Raw genomic sequence first — 18,983 nt, 5'->3', positions numbered from 1 at the left:
TTCAGAGTATAGGATATTTGGCATTTATTCAGATTTAGGAAGTACTGGGTGGATTTTGAGTAATTATGTGACATAATCTAACATATGGTTTAATGATTACTGTGTTCAAAGGAGATGGTATGCAGAAACAAGGAAATGAGAGAAACTAGTTGGGACAGAAGTGGGCGGCAAGAGATGACTGGTGCTCTAGATCAGGGTAGAGATATATTTACATAAACAAATGACATACCATTAGGTGAAATAAATCAAGTAATGAATATTAAGGGACAATTAGTCCCTTAATTGTCCCTTAAGGTGGACAATTCTGTCACCATTTGTGTTTTAATACTTTTCTTAAATGTTGAATCAGATCATGGATAAGAATGATATAATTTAATTTCTATTTTAATCTAGTATGTCTATAGATAAAATATCTCAGAGTTTCAGTAAAGAATGAAAAATAAGAAGGGAAGAAATTATTTTCCCAGCACAAGTATTTTTGGATTACTAAGTGAACTGCAGGTACAGATATCCTGTTCTGCCATAACTTAATATATGTGACACTCTCATGAGATAAACTGCAGGATTTCTCATTCCTGAGGACTTACCACAGGATGCTATCATTTTTGGATCTACTTCTGACAAATACAATCTCCCAGTGTCCAACATAAGCTCTTAAAAACATTTTCTGTATGCTTCAGATTTAAAATGTATGCTTAATCCTGAACCATGATAAAAATCTTTTCCTAAATAGACAAACTTTGTAAATTCTTAGGGTTCAGATCAGGTGAAGAAAATATTTACTAAGAGCTTTCTTACATACATTAATGTCTCCTGCATGCAAAGGAGTAATATAAAGCTCAACACTTCATGAACTTACGTTGCTCCAGGGTGAGACTAAATCAACATTACAATCAATCAATCAATCGATCTATCTTTCCTTATGTTGGCACTTAAGGATCATAGTCTAATAGCCAACCCCCTACTCATGTACTCTGCAGCAAAGTCTACCAGTCAGTCAATATCTTCTGCCTCCATTATCAGATATTTTAGTTAGGATTTCTACTATAGGGTAAGACTGAGCATGTAAAGCAGAAAAAACTGGCAACCTAATTCTCAAACACTGATGAAATTACAAATAGAGGCATAAACAAATTTACACTTGACAAAGGCAACTACTGGAATAACCAAAAATAACATAACTCTGAAACACTAAAGAGATAGGCTGTGGATGTGACATAACTATTTATCTTTTGTATTGGAAAATCAATAGATATTATCTAATGTTGGAAAATCAAGCAACAGAGCTTCATGTTATACAAAGAGAGCCATCAGAGCAATTAGAAATTATTAGAAAGCTCAGCTGAGGAATAGGAGAGTAGAAAAGGGTAAAGCAGATGAACATTGATTTCCATTGCTTTAAATTGCAAGCATCTCAGTATTATTTCCTTAGTTATCATATGCACATTTTACTTTGCTTAAAAAATGCAAGATTTCTCTTAAGAGTAATTTATACTTATGAATAACAAACACTTCTAGCTCTATTGCACATGCTTTACACACTAATTTTGACTTTTGAGGTATTAATTTAGTAAATCTGAATGTCAGCCAGTTACTGTATATGATCACCATGAGGGAAAACAAATGGATATATGAAAATCTGATAAAGAAACTAAAATATTAAGTTCTTCTTAGTTTATGACAGTAATAGCCATATGACTAAATGTTTTAAATAAGTTATTTAATATAATTCCCCCAACAACTTTGCAAATTACACAATATTATCTCATGCTTATATGTGCAAAATAAACAAGGTCTCACAGTTGACTCAGGCTTTTTCCTTGTTTTTAAATCATTGTTTAGAGTTAAAAGTACCTAGTTCTAAAATTTGGATTTTCCTTTCCTCTCTAGTATATAAGAAATTATCCAGTATTATCATGTTTTTAACAGGGATGTATCAATTTTTTTGTCTAATAGCTTAAAGCATGCATTGAATAACTTTAAGTTGATTTTTACATCTTAGTATTATGGCTAAAAATCTAATGATATCCAACTTTGTTGTTGTTCCGTTGCTCAGTTGTGTCCAACTCTTTGCAACAGAGAAGCAGCACACCAGGCTTCTCTGTCCCTCATTATCTCTTGGAGTTTGCTCAAACTCATATCCATTGAATCAGAATACTATCTGCCATCTCGTCCTCAGCCACCCTCTTCTCTCCCTACCCTGAATCCTTCCTATCATCAGGGTCTTTTATAGTGAGTTGTCTCTTGAATGAGGTAGCCAAAGTATTGGAGCTTCAACTTCAGGATCAGTCCTTCCAATGAATATTCAGGGTTGATCTCCTTTAGGATTGACTGGTTTGATCTTGCTGTCCAAGGGACTCTCAAGAGTCTTCTCCAGAACAACAAATCAAAAACACCAATTTTGTGAAGCTCAGCCTTCTTTATGGTCCAATTCTCAGAATCCATACATGACTACTAGAAAAACCATAGCTTTGACTGTATGGATCTTTGAGTGCAAAGTGATGCCTCTGTTTTTTAATATGCTGTTTAGGTTTGTTATAGCTTTTCTTCCAAGGAGCAAGTGTATTTTAATTTCATGACTACAGTCATCATCCTCAGTGATTTTGGAGCCCAAGAAAATAAAATCTTCACTGTTTCCACTTTTCCCCCATTCACTATGAAGTGATGGGATTGAATAACATGATCTTAGTTTTTTGAATGTTGAGTTTTAAGCCAGCTTTTTCACTCTCCTCTTTCACTTTCATCAAGAGGCTCTTTAGTTTTTCTTTGCTTTCTGTCATTAGAATAGTAACATCTGCATATGTGAGGTTGTTCTTTCTCCTGGCAATCTTGATTCCAGCTTGTGAGTCATCCAGACCAGCATTTCGCATGATGTACTCTGCATCTAAGTTAAATAAGCAAGGTGACAATATGCATCCTTAACAGACTCTTTTCCCAATTTTTAGCCAGTCTGTTTTTCCATGTCTGGTGCTAACAGTCGCTTTTTATCCTGCATACAAGTTTCTCAGGAGACAGGTGCGGAGTGTGGGGTGTGGTATTCCCATCTCTTCAAGAATATCCAGTTTGTTGTGATCCACACAGTCAAAGGTTTTAGCAAGTCAATGAAAAAGATGTAGGCTTTTTTTTTTTATTCTCTTGCTTTTTCCATGATCAATGGATACTGTTATCCAACTTAAATGATGGTAAAAATTATTCTCTCTTAAGTAATTTTAAAATACTCAACTCCTGTGGTATTTTCAGAAATGAGTGAATGTGTATTTATATAAAATATCAGTTACATTTAATTAATATTAAAATGACAAAAAAGGCTAGTTCATCTAAAACATAACATACAATGCAAAGTGCAATGCATGATTTCCAATGTTATGCATGCTTCTGGAACACTGTTAAAAATTACAAGTATTAATATGCCAGTATTTGTTGGGAAGTTTACCAGGTCTGATTTACTATGTGTTGTGATTAATAACTGAATCTTCACAATAACCTATTGAATTAACAACTGTTATCTGTCTTTCAAGACTTAAAAATCAAGGCTCAGCTTGCCTCAGGTTATACATAGAGTAAGAGAACACGAAGTCAGATCTGTTCTTACCTCCAAATTGTCTGTAATGTGACTGTTCAATCAGATATACAAAATACACTTAATTAGGATATAATTGACCCATGAAACATTGGAAATGTTGAAAATATATAGGATTATCTTAGGTGAGCATATTCTTTGTGAATGGTATATATTTTGGTACTCCAGCCTTTCCCATCTAAGTCACTGAAATACACCTATTTAATCATTTATTCCAGTGATTAACACTTAGTTTTTTGAGCGATAGTTTTCTGTGTCCTTCTGAGTTTTCTCCATCAAATTTTTGGTTTTTTCATGTCTGATGCTGCAAATTTTCCATGGTTTCTTAATGATTACTGACAGTAAATTTTGAAAAGTGCTTTTCTAAGTTTAGTATGCTTTTCTGCCTATAAACTGATTTCCCTTTTGTATGGCTATAAATTATAAGATAATAAATCACTCTTTCTCTTCATTTTCTATAAAATTTCATGTCATCAAATTTTTTTTCCTCTTTGGCAGGATTAAATCCAAAGTAATTGCTTCCCTTTTTATTTCCTTTATCTTGTAATAGATGAAATCATTACCTCAAGTCAGTTCGGTCAGTTCAGTCATGTCTGAATCTTTGTGACCACATGGACTGCAGCACACCAGGATTCCCTGTCCTTACCAACTCCCAGAGCTTGCTCAAACTCATGTCCATCGTGTCGGTGATGTCATCCAACCATCTCATCCTCTGTCATCCCCTTTTCCTCCTGCCTTCAACCTTTCCCAGCATCAGGGTCTTTTCCAAGGAGTCAGTTCTTCGCATCAGGTGGCCAAAGTATTGGAGTTTCAGCTTCAGCATCAGTCCTTCCAATGAATATTCAGGACTGATTTCCTTTAGGATGGACTGGTTTGATCTCACTGCAGTTCAAGGGACTCTAAAGAGTCTTCTCCAACACCACAGTTCTAAAGCATCAATGGCTATTTAGTAGATATCTACCTTTTCTTAATTTCTTACAACATTTTGAAATAAGTTATTTCAAGCACTCTTCTTTTAGATATGAGAGACAACAATCTCACAAGCAGCTCAGTGGTTAATAGCCCCCCCTGCCAATGCAGGAATGCAGGAGACACAGGTTGATCCTTGGGTGGGGAAGATGCCCAGGAGGAGCAAAAGGCAAACCACTCTGGTATTCTTGCCTGGGAAATCCCATAGACAGAGGCGGCTGGCGGGCTACAGTCCATGGGGTCACAAAGAGTCAGACATGACTGAGTGAATGAACACAAAGAACAAGCTTAGAGAGGTTAAATGACTTGTGTTAGTTAGAAATCACACATGTATAATTCTCATAGGTGAATACATTAAATGACTAAGAAAAACAACCATGTGCATTAGACACCAAAAATCCAAACTTTTAATCAACAGATCAGAGTTGCTGCTTTTTCTTGTTCCACTGAAATCACAGTAGTAAATATACTTTATTTTATAAAATCCTCCAGCTATTTATCCAGAAATATATATTCATGAATTTCTGAACCATTATCATTAACACTTGTTTCACTGTTAATTGCGGACACCCACAGTTTCCCTTCTTTTGTCCGCTAGATTATCCCTTTAAAATCATTAGAAAGAGCTGCTTATTTACTGTGGTCAACTGCTTAGCAAACTCCCTATCCCTAAATGAGGATGATGTTTCTGTTTCAGGTGCCTCTTTTAACTGTTTTTAATCTTAAAAATATTTAGTCTCTTTTTGAATATATTTTTCCCTAAGCCTTTTTCTAAGATATGTGATATTTTCCTGGCCATGATCATTGTCAGATCCTTCAGCACTCTGAATTTGATGCACTGGTCTTGTACTAGCTATAGCTGTAGCAGATCTGACAGCTTCCATCTGATATTATGTTACTGAAACTAATTTTAGGTATTTCTCCATCTTTTTGCACACTTGGGTCTTCTTTGTGCTTTTGGAGCTGCCTCAGGAGCTCTGACTTGGTCACTCCTTTTAAACAACTTAGTTCTTAGGAGAAATGTATATATCTCTATATCCTTGGTTCAAATTTATCAGTGATTATTGATAATATTATAGCTATTGCATTTATCTACTTTTGTTGAAATAACAGTTTCAATGTGTTTCTTCCTCGTTACTCAGTCAATATTTCCTGAGAACCTTAAGTTTTAGGAACTCCTTTAAATCCTGAGGATAAAAAAATGAACAAAACATCCCTGCTTTCAGAGAGCTGGCCCACTGTAACATGTACATTGCTTTAGAGACACCTAGGAATATCAGCACTTTTCCAAAATCATTTCTTTATAGAAACCAGTTAAAAAATCCTTGATAGAATCTGCATTGCCTACACCACACTGTAGATCATGTGTTAAATGGTTGATTTGTTAAAAAAAAAAACAGAAGTAGCTTTAATTAATTCTTTCTAATTATAAAAACTCAGCCAAAAGGTTTTTTCTTACCATGACAACTTGGTAAGACTCTATTCCATCCAGGTCTTCCATCATCTCCCATGATACACGTGAGTGTTGAATATCCTTGAAGAATGTAACCAGCATCACAGTAATAGGTTACTGTTGACCCTAATTTATAATCCATTCCCAGTCTGGTGCCATTCATTATGTTGCCTGGATCAAAGCAGGACTCTCGGAGTTTTGCTGTAAGGTAATGTTGATATAAAATGAATTATTTTAAAATAGCACATTCTAGGAAACTTTCAGTATATCTTCATTTCTGCCTCTAACCAAACAGAAAGCACCAACACCCTTCTGCCTATGTTTAAGAGCGAAAAGTATAAGCAGCCCTTAACCATATCTGATGTTTTGCTGATTCACAGTGGTTAGAAAAAGACAAAATTCCTCATTGGTCTTCTCATTAAAATTAGTATCTAATATATATAGTCAAACACAGGGTTTCAGAGTTTATTATAAATTATGTGTTATCATCCATGCATAAATATTTTAAATGAATTATTTTGGAAAAGAAGAATTTGTTTATTTAATATTTCATTATTTAAAAGATCTTCCCCCAAATAAAGTACACTGCATTTCATGTGACTGAACTTAGATATAGTACTGCTGCCTATGCTGATTTCAGTTAATCACTAGGAAGAAAGTAAAAGATCCTATTTTTCTACCCTGAAGCCATTCCTCTTAACCTGCCTCCTCTACTCATTTCCCAAACATCTGGCAGAAGTCTGCACATTAAAAATAGTAACAAAATCTTTCTAATATCCAAACCATGATCTTTTTGGACACAGTCTATATCAAAGCCAAGAACTTTTGAAGGTAATAGTAATAGGTAATTAAAAAGTAAATTCCATTCACAACAAAGAACTGTTTTCTATGGAACCAGATAGTAAACTAGAGAGACTGAGAGAATATTTTGAATATATGAGAGAAATATATTAGCTCATCCATTTTGACAAATAAGTAGTAGAATACTTTTGTTATACCAGGTCTGGGTAACACGTGAATATTTCCATTTTATTATTATTACAGATAAATAGAGATGTACAATGTAAGGGCTGTCACAAATTCAAGATAACAAATGTGATTTGTTACATTAGAATTTATCTTATGTTAATGGGAATTCAGGAGATGGGTGTATCTTTGGATGTGACTCATAAAATATTTGTAATTTAAGTCAAGAGTATCTTGGTGTTTGGCTATTTCAGTAATTATATTATCATAATAAATTAATCAAAATGTGATTAATTTTAATAGAAAAAAATATTTTTATTCCATTTGATAAAGTTTGCAGAGTTCAAAGTGCTTCAACACTTACAGGAAATGATTAGAAATTTATGCTTTAGGAAACATACTTCACAAGACTTCTCTGAATTCAACTAAAGAGGAAATGGTGGAAACAAACATTTAAATGATTTTTATAGAATACCAAATGAAAAATTCCCACTTCCTTTCCTTCCTTCCTTCTTTCCAGAAACTACTTAAGAGCCCATTATCAAAGTAACACTGGAAATACAGCCTTGGTGATAAAAAAAAAAAAAATACTCTAACCTTCATGGCTTTTACAGTCTATCAAGAAAAGAATTATATTAAGTAAACACTTGTGGTTGTGATGTGTGTTGTATAAGGAGCAGCATTCAGAACCTTCCTGAAGAACTGACATCTAAACTGGGCATTGAGGGGTAATGGGCAGACTAGGTGAAAGGGGGATGAGAGACATGAAGGGGAGAAGTTATACTGGAGCTTGTAAGTCAGACAAACCTGATTTCTGAGCATCAATCCAAAACTAAATAACTTGATCTTTCAAAGGTATGCACATGTGCGCATATACACACAGTGTAAGAAATTCGTATCCCATATAACATAAGGAAAAGAACCAGTAGATTCTTTGGTCACTAAGAAAGAGGCTTTAGTAGTACAGAGGTTGGTTTGTTTAATTTTTCAGAGAAAAACATTAATCCTTTCCTTAAATAAGCAGAAAATGCAATTTAATTTTTAGGTGTATAACAGCAAACTACCATTTCTGTTCTTCATGAAATTGAACTAAATTTACCCTTGAGGGAAAAGGAAGGGTTGAAATTACTATTTAGAAAGATTAATCTCTTTGACATGTCTAACTGCCTAACATCCATCTTTTGAAAAGGTAGCTTTTTCCTTCTTTAAAGTTTTCCCCAAATTTTCAGTGACATATTAGTGAATCTATAATGCAAACCTACTTTTTGAGTAAAGGAAAACATGGTTGATAAATTAAAAATACTGCCTCTGCAACAATTTTATATTGCTAGGCTCATTTTGAGAGGATTCACTTATCTCTTTATTATGTTTACATACTACTTTAAATTCTCTTAATAGCTTTCTATGAATAATACTGCACTTGTTTATTTCCCTGTTTGCCATAGCAATTGCATCCGGAAATTTTGAGAATATAGGGAGAATCCTTACATAAAGGTCCAGGAAACAGATGGAAAAATGATTTTAATTTTTGAAAAAAAAATGTGAGGCAGACAAGTTGATAGTATTTTAATGAATAATTAATTTAATAAAATAATTCATTTGTATGAATAATTCACTTTTATGAATAATAATAACTTGCCTACTGAGTAGATCCCAGGTAAGAGTCCCTTGCCTTATATTCTCTAAGTAAAGCATGTTAGAAGCAGTCTGCTGGAAGACAGACGTAATCGTAAGCAACAGAGCCTGTATCTTAGCAATGGACTCTTTTTTCACTCTTAACAAAAAATTTATTTCAGAATTATTTCCAGGTGAAATTAAAGAATTTTAAATGCTTATTTTAATGAAAAATTTTGACATTACTAAGTTGAAATATGTGTCCTTAAGAAGAGTCAACATGAAAAATTAAAGCTTTACTATGCTTCTGTTTTCATTTTATTAAGAAAGACATATAGATGAAATTATAATAAGCACAATATCTGGGTATTTCAGTAATTATATTATCATAATAAATTAATCAAAATGTGATTATAAAGTATTTATTATGCATGACATCATGATACTTTATATCATTATAAAGTATTTGCATCAGGCATGACAATAAATAAATAATGTTTGTTCAGTTCATACTTAATGACTTGTTTATAAATACATTTTTTTTCTGGGCTAATAAGAACCATAATATTTTTGTTGTTAAAGGTTAATCTTTAACAAACTTCAAAGTGTATTCCTACATACAGGTATATACTCATGAAAGGACCATTATTAAGAATAGTGTTCTGTAGATAATCAGTTATATGTTATTTTTATTTTTGAGAAGTCACCAGAGTATATAATATTCAGCTGCTTTTTATTTCCAGAATAGTGCAGTTGGGCATATACCTGCTGGCATGAACTCAGAAACTAAGAGCTAAATTCCCTTTAAGCTGTGAATGCATTGTAGTCCCCTCAAATCATAGTAACTCCCAAAAGGCTCTTTCTTTTGGAAGACCCATAGTTCACATAGGGTCAGATTCCCCATGTGCTCTTTGAGATTAAATATAAACCACAGACATATCTCTTTTATTTTGGAAAATACTGTTGATTAAACAATTGGAAATTAAACAGTTTTGCTGTAAAATACCTCAAAGTAAAGCTGAAATGTAATAGGTTGCTCTATTAAAAGATATGTCTTAAATTGGTATATTAATTTAGAAAGTAATTGACTATATTTTAAGGTTCTTGAAGCAGGTGGCTAACTTACACCATATATAAACAACCATTCATAAATCTTTCACTGTAGATTTTTGGTGCCTATCAGATAAAACAGCAGCTGCCAGGAGGTCCCCTTCAGAAGCACAAAACTGTATCTATACTCTCTCCTTCATGTAAATAGTATATTTTGTTTATTAATATAAACATCACTCCTATGAGTTACACCTATTAAAAATTATAGTTATAAATATTTAAAATATACTTATTAACATAATTAAAAATAGCCTTAATACAAAAACAATGCAAAAGATAGCATTAAGCTAAAACGTTTATCAAGCATGCATTTAATATTGTATCTCATTGAAGTTACATTAGGATAAATGGAGACTGTGCTGTGCTTAGTCACTCACTCGTGTCCAACTCTTTGCCACCCCGTGAACTGCAGCCTGCTAGGCTCCTCTGTCCATGGGGACTCTTCAGGGAAGACTACTGGAGACTAGATTGATTTAAACTCTTTGGGGACATTGCTTTCAAGTTAATAAAACATCTCCCCTTACCTTCAAATCTCTATTTCTTTATTTCAGTTTACTATTGTCTACAACACTAGAGCATATCTACCATTTGACTTTTTAAAAATTTTAATTGGAGGCTAATTACTTTACAATATTGTGGTGGTTTTTGCCTTAAAACATTTGCTTTTTGTAAATAAAAGTAGTATTCCTTTCAGAATCCCTATTATTAGCAGGCTGTGTATTTGCGATGTTTGACTATAGCATTTGTTCACCATTCAAATGCTTTGTTTGCAGAACTCCTATGTATTTGCAAATAAACAAAAATAAGGTTCAGTGGCTATCTTCAAGAGGGAAATGAAGAGATCAGTATGAACACAAGCAATAGCAACTATACTCTGGTGTGAACTCTATAGAAGTAGGTGCTGAACCTATAGCTTTTTAAATAAAGACCTATAAATACCAGTATTTGGAGTGAGTTGGGACTTAAAAACTTTACTTTTTCAGAGCTAATAGAAATCAACATGCTTAAAATAAACTATATAACATGATTACAAATGACAGACAAATAGCTTTTACTATCCAGGACCTCCAGTTACATGTCAATTCCTTTTGCGGGTGCACATTTTATCTTGAAAATTCTGACATGTTTGCTTGGCTATGGCAGAAATAAACAACAAGACCACTTTATCAGCTTTAAGGAACCAGGCAATTAAAGAGCTAACTTTTTTTTTTTTTAATATAAATAGAAAGTAGGGTGACTGATAAGAAAAGACAGATCTTGGAGACCCTGAAGTGGGAGATGAAATACGATGGGGGGTTTGAGAATTTTGAGAGCCAGTCCAGAAAGTTAAGTAGGTTGGATTTGCAGAATACCATAACATTAGCACTAACATTGTAAAGAAATACTATCTGGAGTATAAAAATAAGACCTCAAGGAATTGTGTGTAAATGGGCACTGGTGTAGTAACTAAGGATGGTAGGCAGTAGTTGCAGGGTACAAGGTAGACTGAAGTTCATGGAATACTTATGTATTTCTCTCCGCCTGTGCTCACATTTTTATTTTCCTTTACTCTTATTGGTAGTGATAAGTTATGCCATCTTATGCAATTCACTTTGACAATCTGATTCTCAATTTTATCATTTGAAAATAGGTATAGTAATATCTACCTGATAATGCTGTTAGCTAACATTTTGTTGCATTTACAAGTGTTTTTGCTAATGGGAAAGACAGAGATACTGTATTGAAAGAGCTAATAACTGTACTTGGAGTAAAGTACATAATAGGTAATTAACATTGTCCTTTTAAAAAATGCATCAGTGGCCCTTTTCCTGTGGTGGCATAAATTGTAGCTTTTCAGAAATAATGGGACACAGAAATTGACCAAGATGGGAAATAGGAGGGGCAATACATTTAATTTGAGATATGGTGAGTAGATTTTATCTCAAGTGCTAAATGACATGGATTTAATAATGACTACATGGAATGTTATGAGAGAAAGGACTGTGAAGTCAAGTCCAGTTTCCATGAGAAAGAATGCTGTAACAAATTAGCATCATCTGCCCTGAGTATGGTAGTATTTGTGGCATTCTTCCTGTATCTGTTATCCTATGGATCTCTGGAAATGCTTTGTTAAATACAAACTCACAATAGAACCTAGCTTTACTGACTTGCTTACAGTTCTCTACCTCTTTTTAACTGAGTCTTGTTTATAAAGCTATCACCTTGCAGATATTCCTAAAAAGCCAAGTTCTTATTTGTAAAATATAGGACATGAATGTGTCTCTAAGTTTCCTTAGATTTCAGTACTGTTATTATTCTAATCATGTCTTGATTTAAAATATAAAACACCTCTTTAGGCAACTCAAAATCAGCTACATAATTATCAAAGAATTACTATGTATGTAGGCATTATTCTAATAAGTTCACTGTATAGTGGTAAATAGAGTTCTTGCTCTTAAGAAGTTTGTTTTTCTGGTTTATGTGTAGGGATTGAGTGGGGCTTCCCAGGTAGCTCAGCTGGTAAAGAAACCACCTGTAATGCAGGAGACCCTGGTTCTATTCCTGGGTCGGGAAGTTTTCCTGGAGAAGGGATAGATTACCCACTCCAGTATTCTTGGGCTTCCCTGGTGACTCAGACGGTAAACAATCTGCCTGAAATGGGTTCAATCACATGCTTCAATCCCTGGGTTGGGAAGATCCTCTGGAGAAGGTCATGGCAACCTACTCCAGTATTCTTCCTAGAAAATCCCCATGGACAGAGGAGCCTGCTGGGCTACAGTCCATGGGGATGCAGAGAGTCAGATATGATTGATCGACTAAGCGCAGCGCAGGGATTGAGGGGCATAAATGGGAGTGTGCATAGTAAATAAATAGCAAATAAATGAAAAATAAAATATCAGGTAATTATATGACTTTGATAAAAAGAGAAATTTGTGATAGTACAAGAGAAAAAGCAAAAGGAGTAGATGGCTCAAAATAAGATTAAAAACATGTATATATGTACCCAAAAATGGGTTCTGATAATATAGCAAAAAAAAAAAAATCACTGTTTTAAGAAAAAAAATGAAAAATTAATTTATTACAAAAAATTATAATAGATTTCCCCAACTATTTCAATAATTGCTAGACCAAGCGATTTTTCTAAATGGCAAAGGACATACATATTCAAGAAAGATAAATAGAGAACTTAATTTAATGAGTATATATATAAAAAAAACTGCACCCATAAATTAGATGACAGTCTTTTCTCCAAGCACACAGGGAGTGTGTGTGTTTTATATGAGTAAAAACTAACTATATAAGATGTCATAAAACAAATCTTTAGACACACCAAGAACTGGAATCATACACATTAGACCACAGCACAAGTAAGCTAGAAATTCATAATTAAGTATAGACTAAAATTTATTGTAAGACTTGTAAGCACTTGTAAATAGCTCTCAAGTAGAGAAAAAATCAAAAGGCAGTACAACTAGAACAAATTTAAAATTGCAAAATAATAAAACTCTGCATATTCCAACATTTGCGAAGCAGCTACAGTGGTGCTTTGAGGAAAATACACAGCCCTCAAAAGCTCATATTAGAAGAGGAAAAAAATATGAATATAAGTGATTTAATTATTTTTAATTATAAAAATAAAAGCCAATCTAGAGAAAATAGAATGGAATAAGTAAATTATGTGAAAGCAATATTAACAAAAATACCAAGCAATTCTAATAAAAAAAAAATACAGCAACAGAAAATGCAAGAGAGCACTGTGAACATTTTTATGTCTATACATCTGAAAACTTGCATGAGGATAATTAGTTTTCAGGAAAAGATTTTCAGTTTTCATAAGTCTCTCCCATGTATACACATTTTTAAACTTGTTTGATTTTCTCCTGTTAATCTGTCTCATACCAATTTAATTCTTAGATTAACTAGAAGAATCTAGAAGAACAGAGGACAATTTTTTTCCTCCCTGAAATGTACAAACTTCCAGTTATAAGATAAGTATGTTCTAGGGATGTAATATACAGCATGTTGACAATACTTAAGAATATATGTATTCTATATTTGAAAGTTGCTAAGGGAATAGATCTTAACAAGTTCTAATTACAAGAAAAAAATAACTAACTATATGCAGTGGTGATGATGCTATATAGACTTAATATGGTAATCATTTTGCAATACATACATTTATTAAATCATTATGTCATACAAACACCCAAAAATAGTATAATGTTTTTGTCAGTTTTAGCTCAGAAAATGTGGAGGTTCTGAAATGTTTTCTCTGCTGTTGAGAATATAAATTGGTATAACCCCTTCTGGGAGTAATTAGGGGATATGTAGTTAGATTCAAGAGGTTTATATCCTTTGATCTAGTATTCCCACTCTTAGATATACAGATATTTTAGAATCTAATAGATATGTTCAAGAAAGCACTCAAAAGAATGACTATATCATCATGATTCCTAACAGAAAACTTAACCTAAGTACCTATCAGAAAAATTTACAAATTACTTGTGATAGTCATATGATGGAATATCATAAAGAAATTAATGAACTAAGTCTACACGTCTCTTATCATTGATATATCTCAGAAACAATGTACAGGGAAAAAACAATTTTCATAAGAATGTGCACATGATGAAAATATGCTTTATGAAAATAGAATGAAGGACATGTACATGATGGAAAGTATAAATATATGGACAAGCATACATACATGGAAAAGATAAGCACTGACTTCAGAATTAGGAGGGTGCTGTCATGATAGGAACAGGAGTGTCTGAAAATAATCTTGACTACTGATGATTTGTGCAGATAGCCAGTTAGTTGGCTTCTTGCATATGGCATGGGGAGCCTCTTCCAGTGGGAGAGTTTGGCACATTGCTCAAGTTCAACTCTAGAATATCAGTGCTTCCTAACCCATAGTCACCAGGTGTAAGCTCGCCCATGACCCTCTGGTTTGGAGCAGCTAACATTTTCATACAACCCTAATATAGCTGGTCATCCTAAATTCTTACTGAAAGTGAAAAGCGTTAGTCACTTCAGTTATGAGCGACCCTATGAACTATAGCCCACTAGCCTCCTCTATCCATGGAATTCTCCAGGCAAGAATACTGGAGTGGGTAGCCATTCCCTTCTCCAAGAGATCGTCTCTAAAGGATCTTCCCAACCCAGGGCTTAAACCCAGGTCTCTCTCATTGCTCTCCCACATGGTAAAGAATCTGAGATTCTTCTGAGCCACCAGAGAATCACCTACTGTTTGGTACCAAATAGCTCATATATTCTCCCACTGATGAGGCCATTTTCTTACTTTGCTCTGTAAGAAGAGAGACTCATAGACCAAAATTTATCATCTCAAAATGTGCTTCTTTGGCATATATATTGATTTAGGGTGATAATTTTTAAGAAACAGAAACTCAGAAAGTCTTTTTACCTCCCACTTAGCTACCTAAGAATTTAGCTAAAGGGCATGTACCTAAAATAGAATACATCTGTGACCAAAGATGGGTCCTTAAGGCAGAAAGCAAAGAAGAGAGCCTCTTAATGAAAGTGAAAGAGGAGAGTGAAAAAGCTGGCATCAAACTCAACATCCAAAAAACTTCAGATCATGGCATCCGGTCCCATCACTTCATGGCAAATAGATGGGGAAACAATGGAAACAGTGAGAAACTTTGTTTTTCTTTGGCTCCAAAATCACTGCAGATGGTGACTGCAGCCATGAAATTAAAAAAGACGCTTGCTCCTCAAAAGAAAAGTTATGACCAATCTAGACAGCACATTAAAAAGCAGAGACATTACTTTGCCAACTCAGGTCCATCTAGTCAAAGCTATGGCTTTTCCAGTAGTCATGTATGGATGTGACAGCTGGACCATAAACAAAGCTGAGCACCAAAGAATTGATGTTTTGAACTGTGGTGTTGGAGAAGATTCTTGAGAGTCCCTACAACTGAAAGGAGATCAAACCAGTCAATCCTAAAGGAAATCAGTCCTGAATATTCATTGGAAGGACTGATGCTGAAGCTGAAACTCCAATACTTTGGCCACCTGATGCGAAGAACTGACTCCTTGGAAAAGACTCTGATGCTGGGAAAGATTGAAGGCAGGAGGAGAAGAGGACAACAGAGGATGAGATGGTTGGATGACATCACCTACTCAATGGACATGAGTTTGAGTAAGCTCTGGGAGTTGGTGATGGACAGGGAAGCCTGGCGTCCATGAAGTCACAAATTATTGGACATGACTGAGTGACTGAACTGACTGACGGATGACCAAAGATATCTGCAACAACTACAGGCGAGGTTGCAGTGGTGGAAACTCAGCAGGGCCTAGACAGCAGAGTCCACTCTTGATCCCCTTGTCTCTGCACAGCCCAGCGAACATTTATTTATTATCAAACATTTACTTTTCCATCAGTGTGGATTGCCTTTTTCTCCTTTGAAGTCCCAAACTACTACTCCCAACATTTTCTTTGTCTCTAGCTGAAGATGTATTTAAGGTGGGGTTTCAGCTTAAGGTGACTTCTTTTGATAGCCCTAAAAAACAAAACAAAACAAAACCCTCTTCCCAGTGCAAATTCAGAAGTCTCAATTGAATATTTCTTAAAACAAGAATAACAAGATCTGAAGCAAATATAACACCATGTTAAAAGTCTGTCGAATTGGATAGCAGATACTTTGAAGTTTGTTTTACTATTCTGTATAACTTTTAGCTACTGAAAATATTCTATAGTGGGGAAAAAATTAAAGTCAAAGCAGTAAGTAATAAATTCAAAGTATGCATTTACAGAACTCAAATGACTCCTTTATCAGTATCCTTTATAGGCTCAATTTTGGAAAAATAAAATTTAACTTTAAACAACTAAGATCTAATTTGTCCTTATAGGCATTGAATAGAAAACTTAAAATATGTTTATAAATACCCATACATGTGCATGCTAAGTCCCTTCAGTCATGTTCGACTCTTTGCAACCTTATGGACCTTAGCCTACCAGGCTTCTTTGTTCATGAGATTCTCCATGCAAGAATACTAGAGTGGGTTGCTGTGCCCTTCCCGACCCTGGGATCAAACCCGCCTCTCTTACATCTCCTGCATTTGCAGGGGGTTTCTTTAACACTAGTTCTACCTGGGAAGGCCCAAGAAATATCCATATATATATAAATATTAATTCATTTAAATACAGACAGAAATGTTCTAAAATATTATATTCATCACCATATCACATTCAGTTTAGTTCAGTCATTCAGTTGTGTCTGACTCTTTGTGATCCCATGGATTGCAGCATGCCAAGCCGCCCTGTCCATCACTAACTGCCGGAGCTTACTCAAACTCATGTCCATAGAGTCAGTGATGCCATCCAACCATCTCATCCTCTGACGTCCACTTCTCCTCCCACCTTCAATCTTTCCCAGCATCAGGGTCTTTTCAAGTGACTCAGGTCTTCGCATCAGGTGACCAAAGTATTGGAGTTTCATCTTCAGCATTAGTCTTTCCAATGAATATTCAGGACTGATTTCCTTTAGGATGGACTGGTTGGATCTCCATTCAGTCCAAGGGACTCACAAGGGTTTTATCCAACACCACAGTTTAAGAGCACCAACTCTTCAGTGCTCAGCTTTCTCTATAGTCTGATACTCACATCCATACATGGCTGCTGGAAAAAGTGTACCTTTGACTGTATGGACCTTTGTTGGCAAAGGAATGTCTCTGCTTTTTACTATGCTGTCTAGGTTGGTCATAACTTTCCTTCCAAGGAGCAAGTGTCTTTTAATTTCATGGCTGCAATCACCATCTGCAGTGATTTTGGAGCCCCCCAAAACAAAGTCCATCACGGTTTCCACTGTTTCCCCATCTATTTCCCATGAGGTGATGGGACCAGATGCCATGATCTTAGTTTTCTGAATGTTGAGCTGTAGGCCAACTTTTTCACTCTTCTCTTTCACTTTCATCAAGAGGCTCTTTAGTTCTTCTTCACTTTCTGCCATAAGGGTGGTGTCATCTGGATATCTGAGGTTATTGAGGCAGTCTTGATTCCAGCTAGTGCTTTATCCAGCCCAGCGTTTCTCATGATGTACTCTGCATATAAATTAAATAAGCATGGTGACAATATACAGCCTTGACGTACTCCTTTCCCTATTTGGAACCAGTCTGTTGTTCCATGTCCAGTTCTAACTGTTGCTTCCTGACCTGCATACAGGTTTCTCAAGAGGCAGGTCAGGTGGTCTGGTATTCCCATCTCTTTCAGAATTTTCCACAGTTTATTGTGATCCACACAGACAAAGGCTTTGGCTTAGTCGACAAAACAGAAGTTGATGTTTTTTCTGGAACTTTCTTGCTTTTTCAATGATCCAACAGATGTTGGCAATTTGATCTCTGGTTCCTCTGCCTTTTCTAAATTCAGCTCGAATATCTGGAATTTCACAGTTCAGGCACTGTTGAAGCCTGGCTTGGAGAATTTTGAGCATTACTTTACTAGCATGTGAGATGAGTGCAATTGTCTGGTAGTTTGAGCATTCTTTGGCATTGCCTTTCTTTGGGATTGGAATGAAAGTGACCTTTTCCAGTCCAGTGGCCAGTGCTGAGTTTTCCAAATTTGCTGGCATATTGAGTGCAGAACTTTCTCAGCATCATCTTTCAGGATTTGAAATAGCTCAACTAGAATTCCATCACCTCCACTAGCTTTGTTCATAAAGATGCTTCCTAAGGTCCACTTGACTTCACATTCCAGGATGTCTGGCTCTAAGGGAGTGATCACACCATTGTGATTATCTGGGTCGTGAAGATCTTTTTTATATAGTTCTCTGTGTGTTCTTGCCACCTCTTCTTAATATCTTCTGCTTCTGTTAGGTCCATACCATTTCTGTCCTTTATTGTGCTCATCTTTGCATGAAATGTTCCCTTGGTATCTCTAATTTTCTTGAAGTGATCTCTAGTCTTTCACATTCTATTGTTTTCCTCTATTTCTTTGCATTGATCACCGAGGAAGGCTTTCTTATCTCTCTTTGCTATTCTTTGGAACTCTGTATTCAAATGGGCACATGCCCATTACGTAAGATAAGGTATCTTATCTTACATTATCTTGATTTGAAAGATAAGATATCTTTCCTTTTCTCCTTTGCCTTTAGTTTCTCTTCTTTTCACAGCTATTTGTAAGGCCTCATCAGACAACCATTTTGCTTTTTTGCATTTCTTTTTCTTAGGGATGTTCTTGATCCCTGTCTCCTGTACAATGTCACTAACTTCCATCCATAGTTCTTCAGGCACTCTGTCAATCAGATCCAATCCGTTGAATATATTTCTCACTCTCACTATATAATCATAAGG

The 18,983-nt window shown here is 35.0% G+C and overlaps 1 protein-coding gene across 1 annotated transcript in view; it reads right to left on the bottom strand.

Annotated features, from left to right (window-relative positions):
• Positions 1-18,983, bottom strand: part of CSMD3 (CUB and Sushi multiple domains 3) — a 1,322,573-nt gene that overhangs the window by 269,046 nt on the left and 1,034,544 nt on the right. Inside the window, exon 31 of the mRNA XM_043879976.1 lies at positions 6,009-6,203. Within this exon, the coding sequence (XP_043735911.1) occupies positions 6,009-6,203 (195 nt within the window). The remainder of the gene's footprint in view (positions 1-6,008; positions 6,204-18,983) is intronic.

This window comes from Cervus elaphus, chromosome 21, assembly GCF_910594005.1.
Source record: "Cervus elaphus chromosome 21, mCerEla1.1, whole genome shotgun sequence".
Classification (NCBI taxonomy): Eukaryota; Metazoa; Chordata; class Mammalia; order Artiodactyla; family Cervidae; genus Cervus; species Cervus elaphus.
Note: the sequence above shows the minus strand (reverse complement) of the source record. Positions and strands in the feature narration are given on the sequence as shown.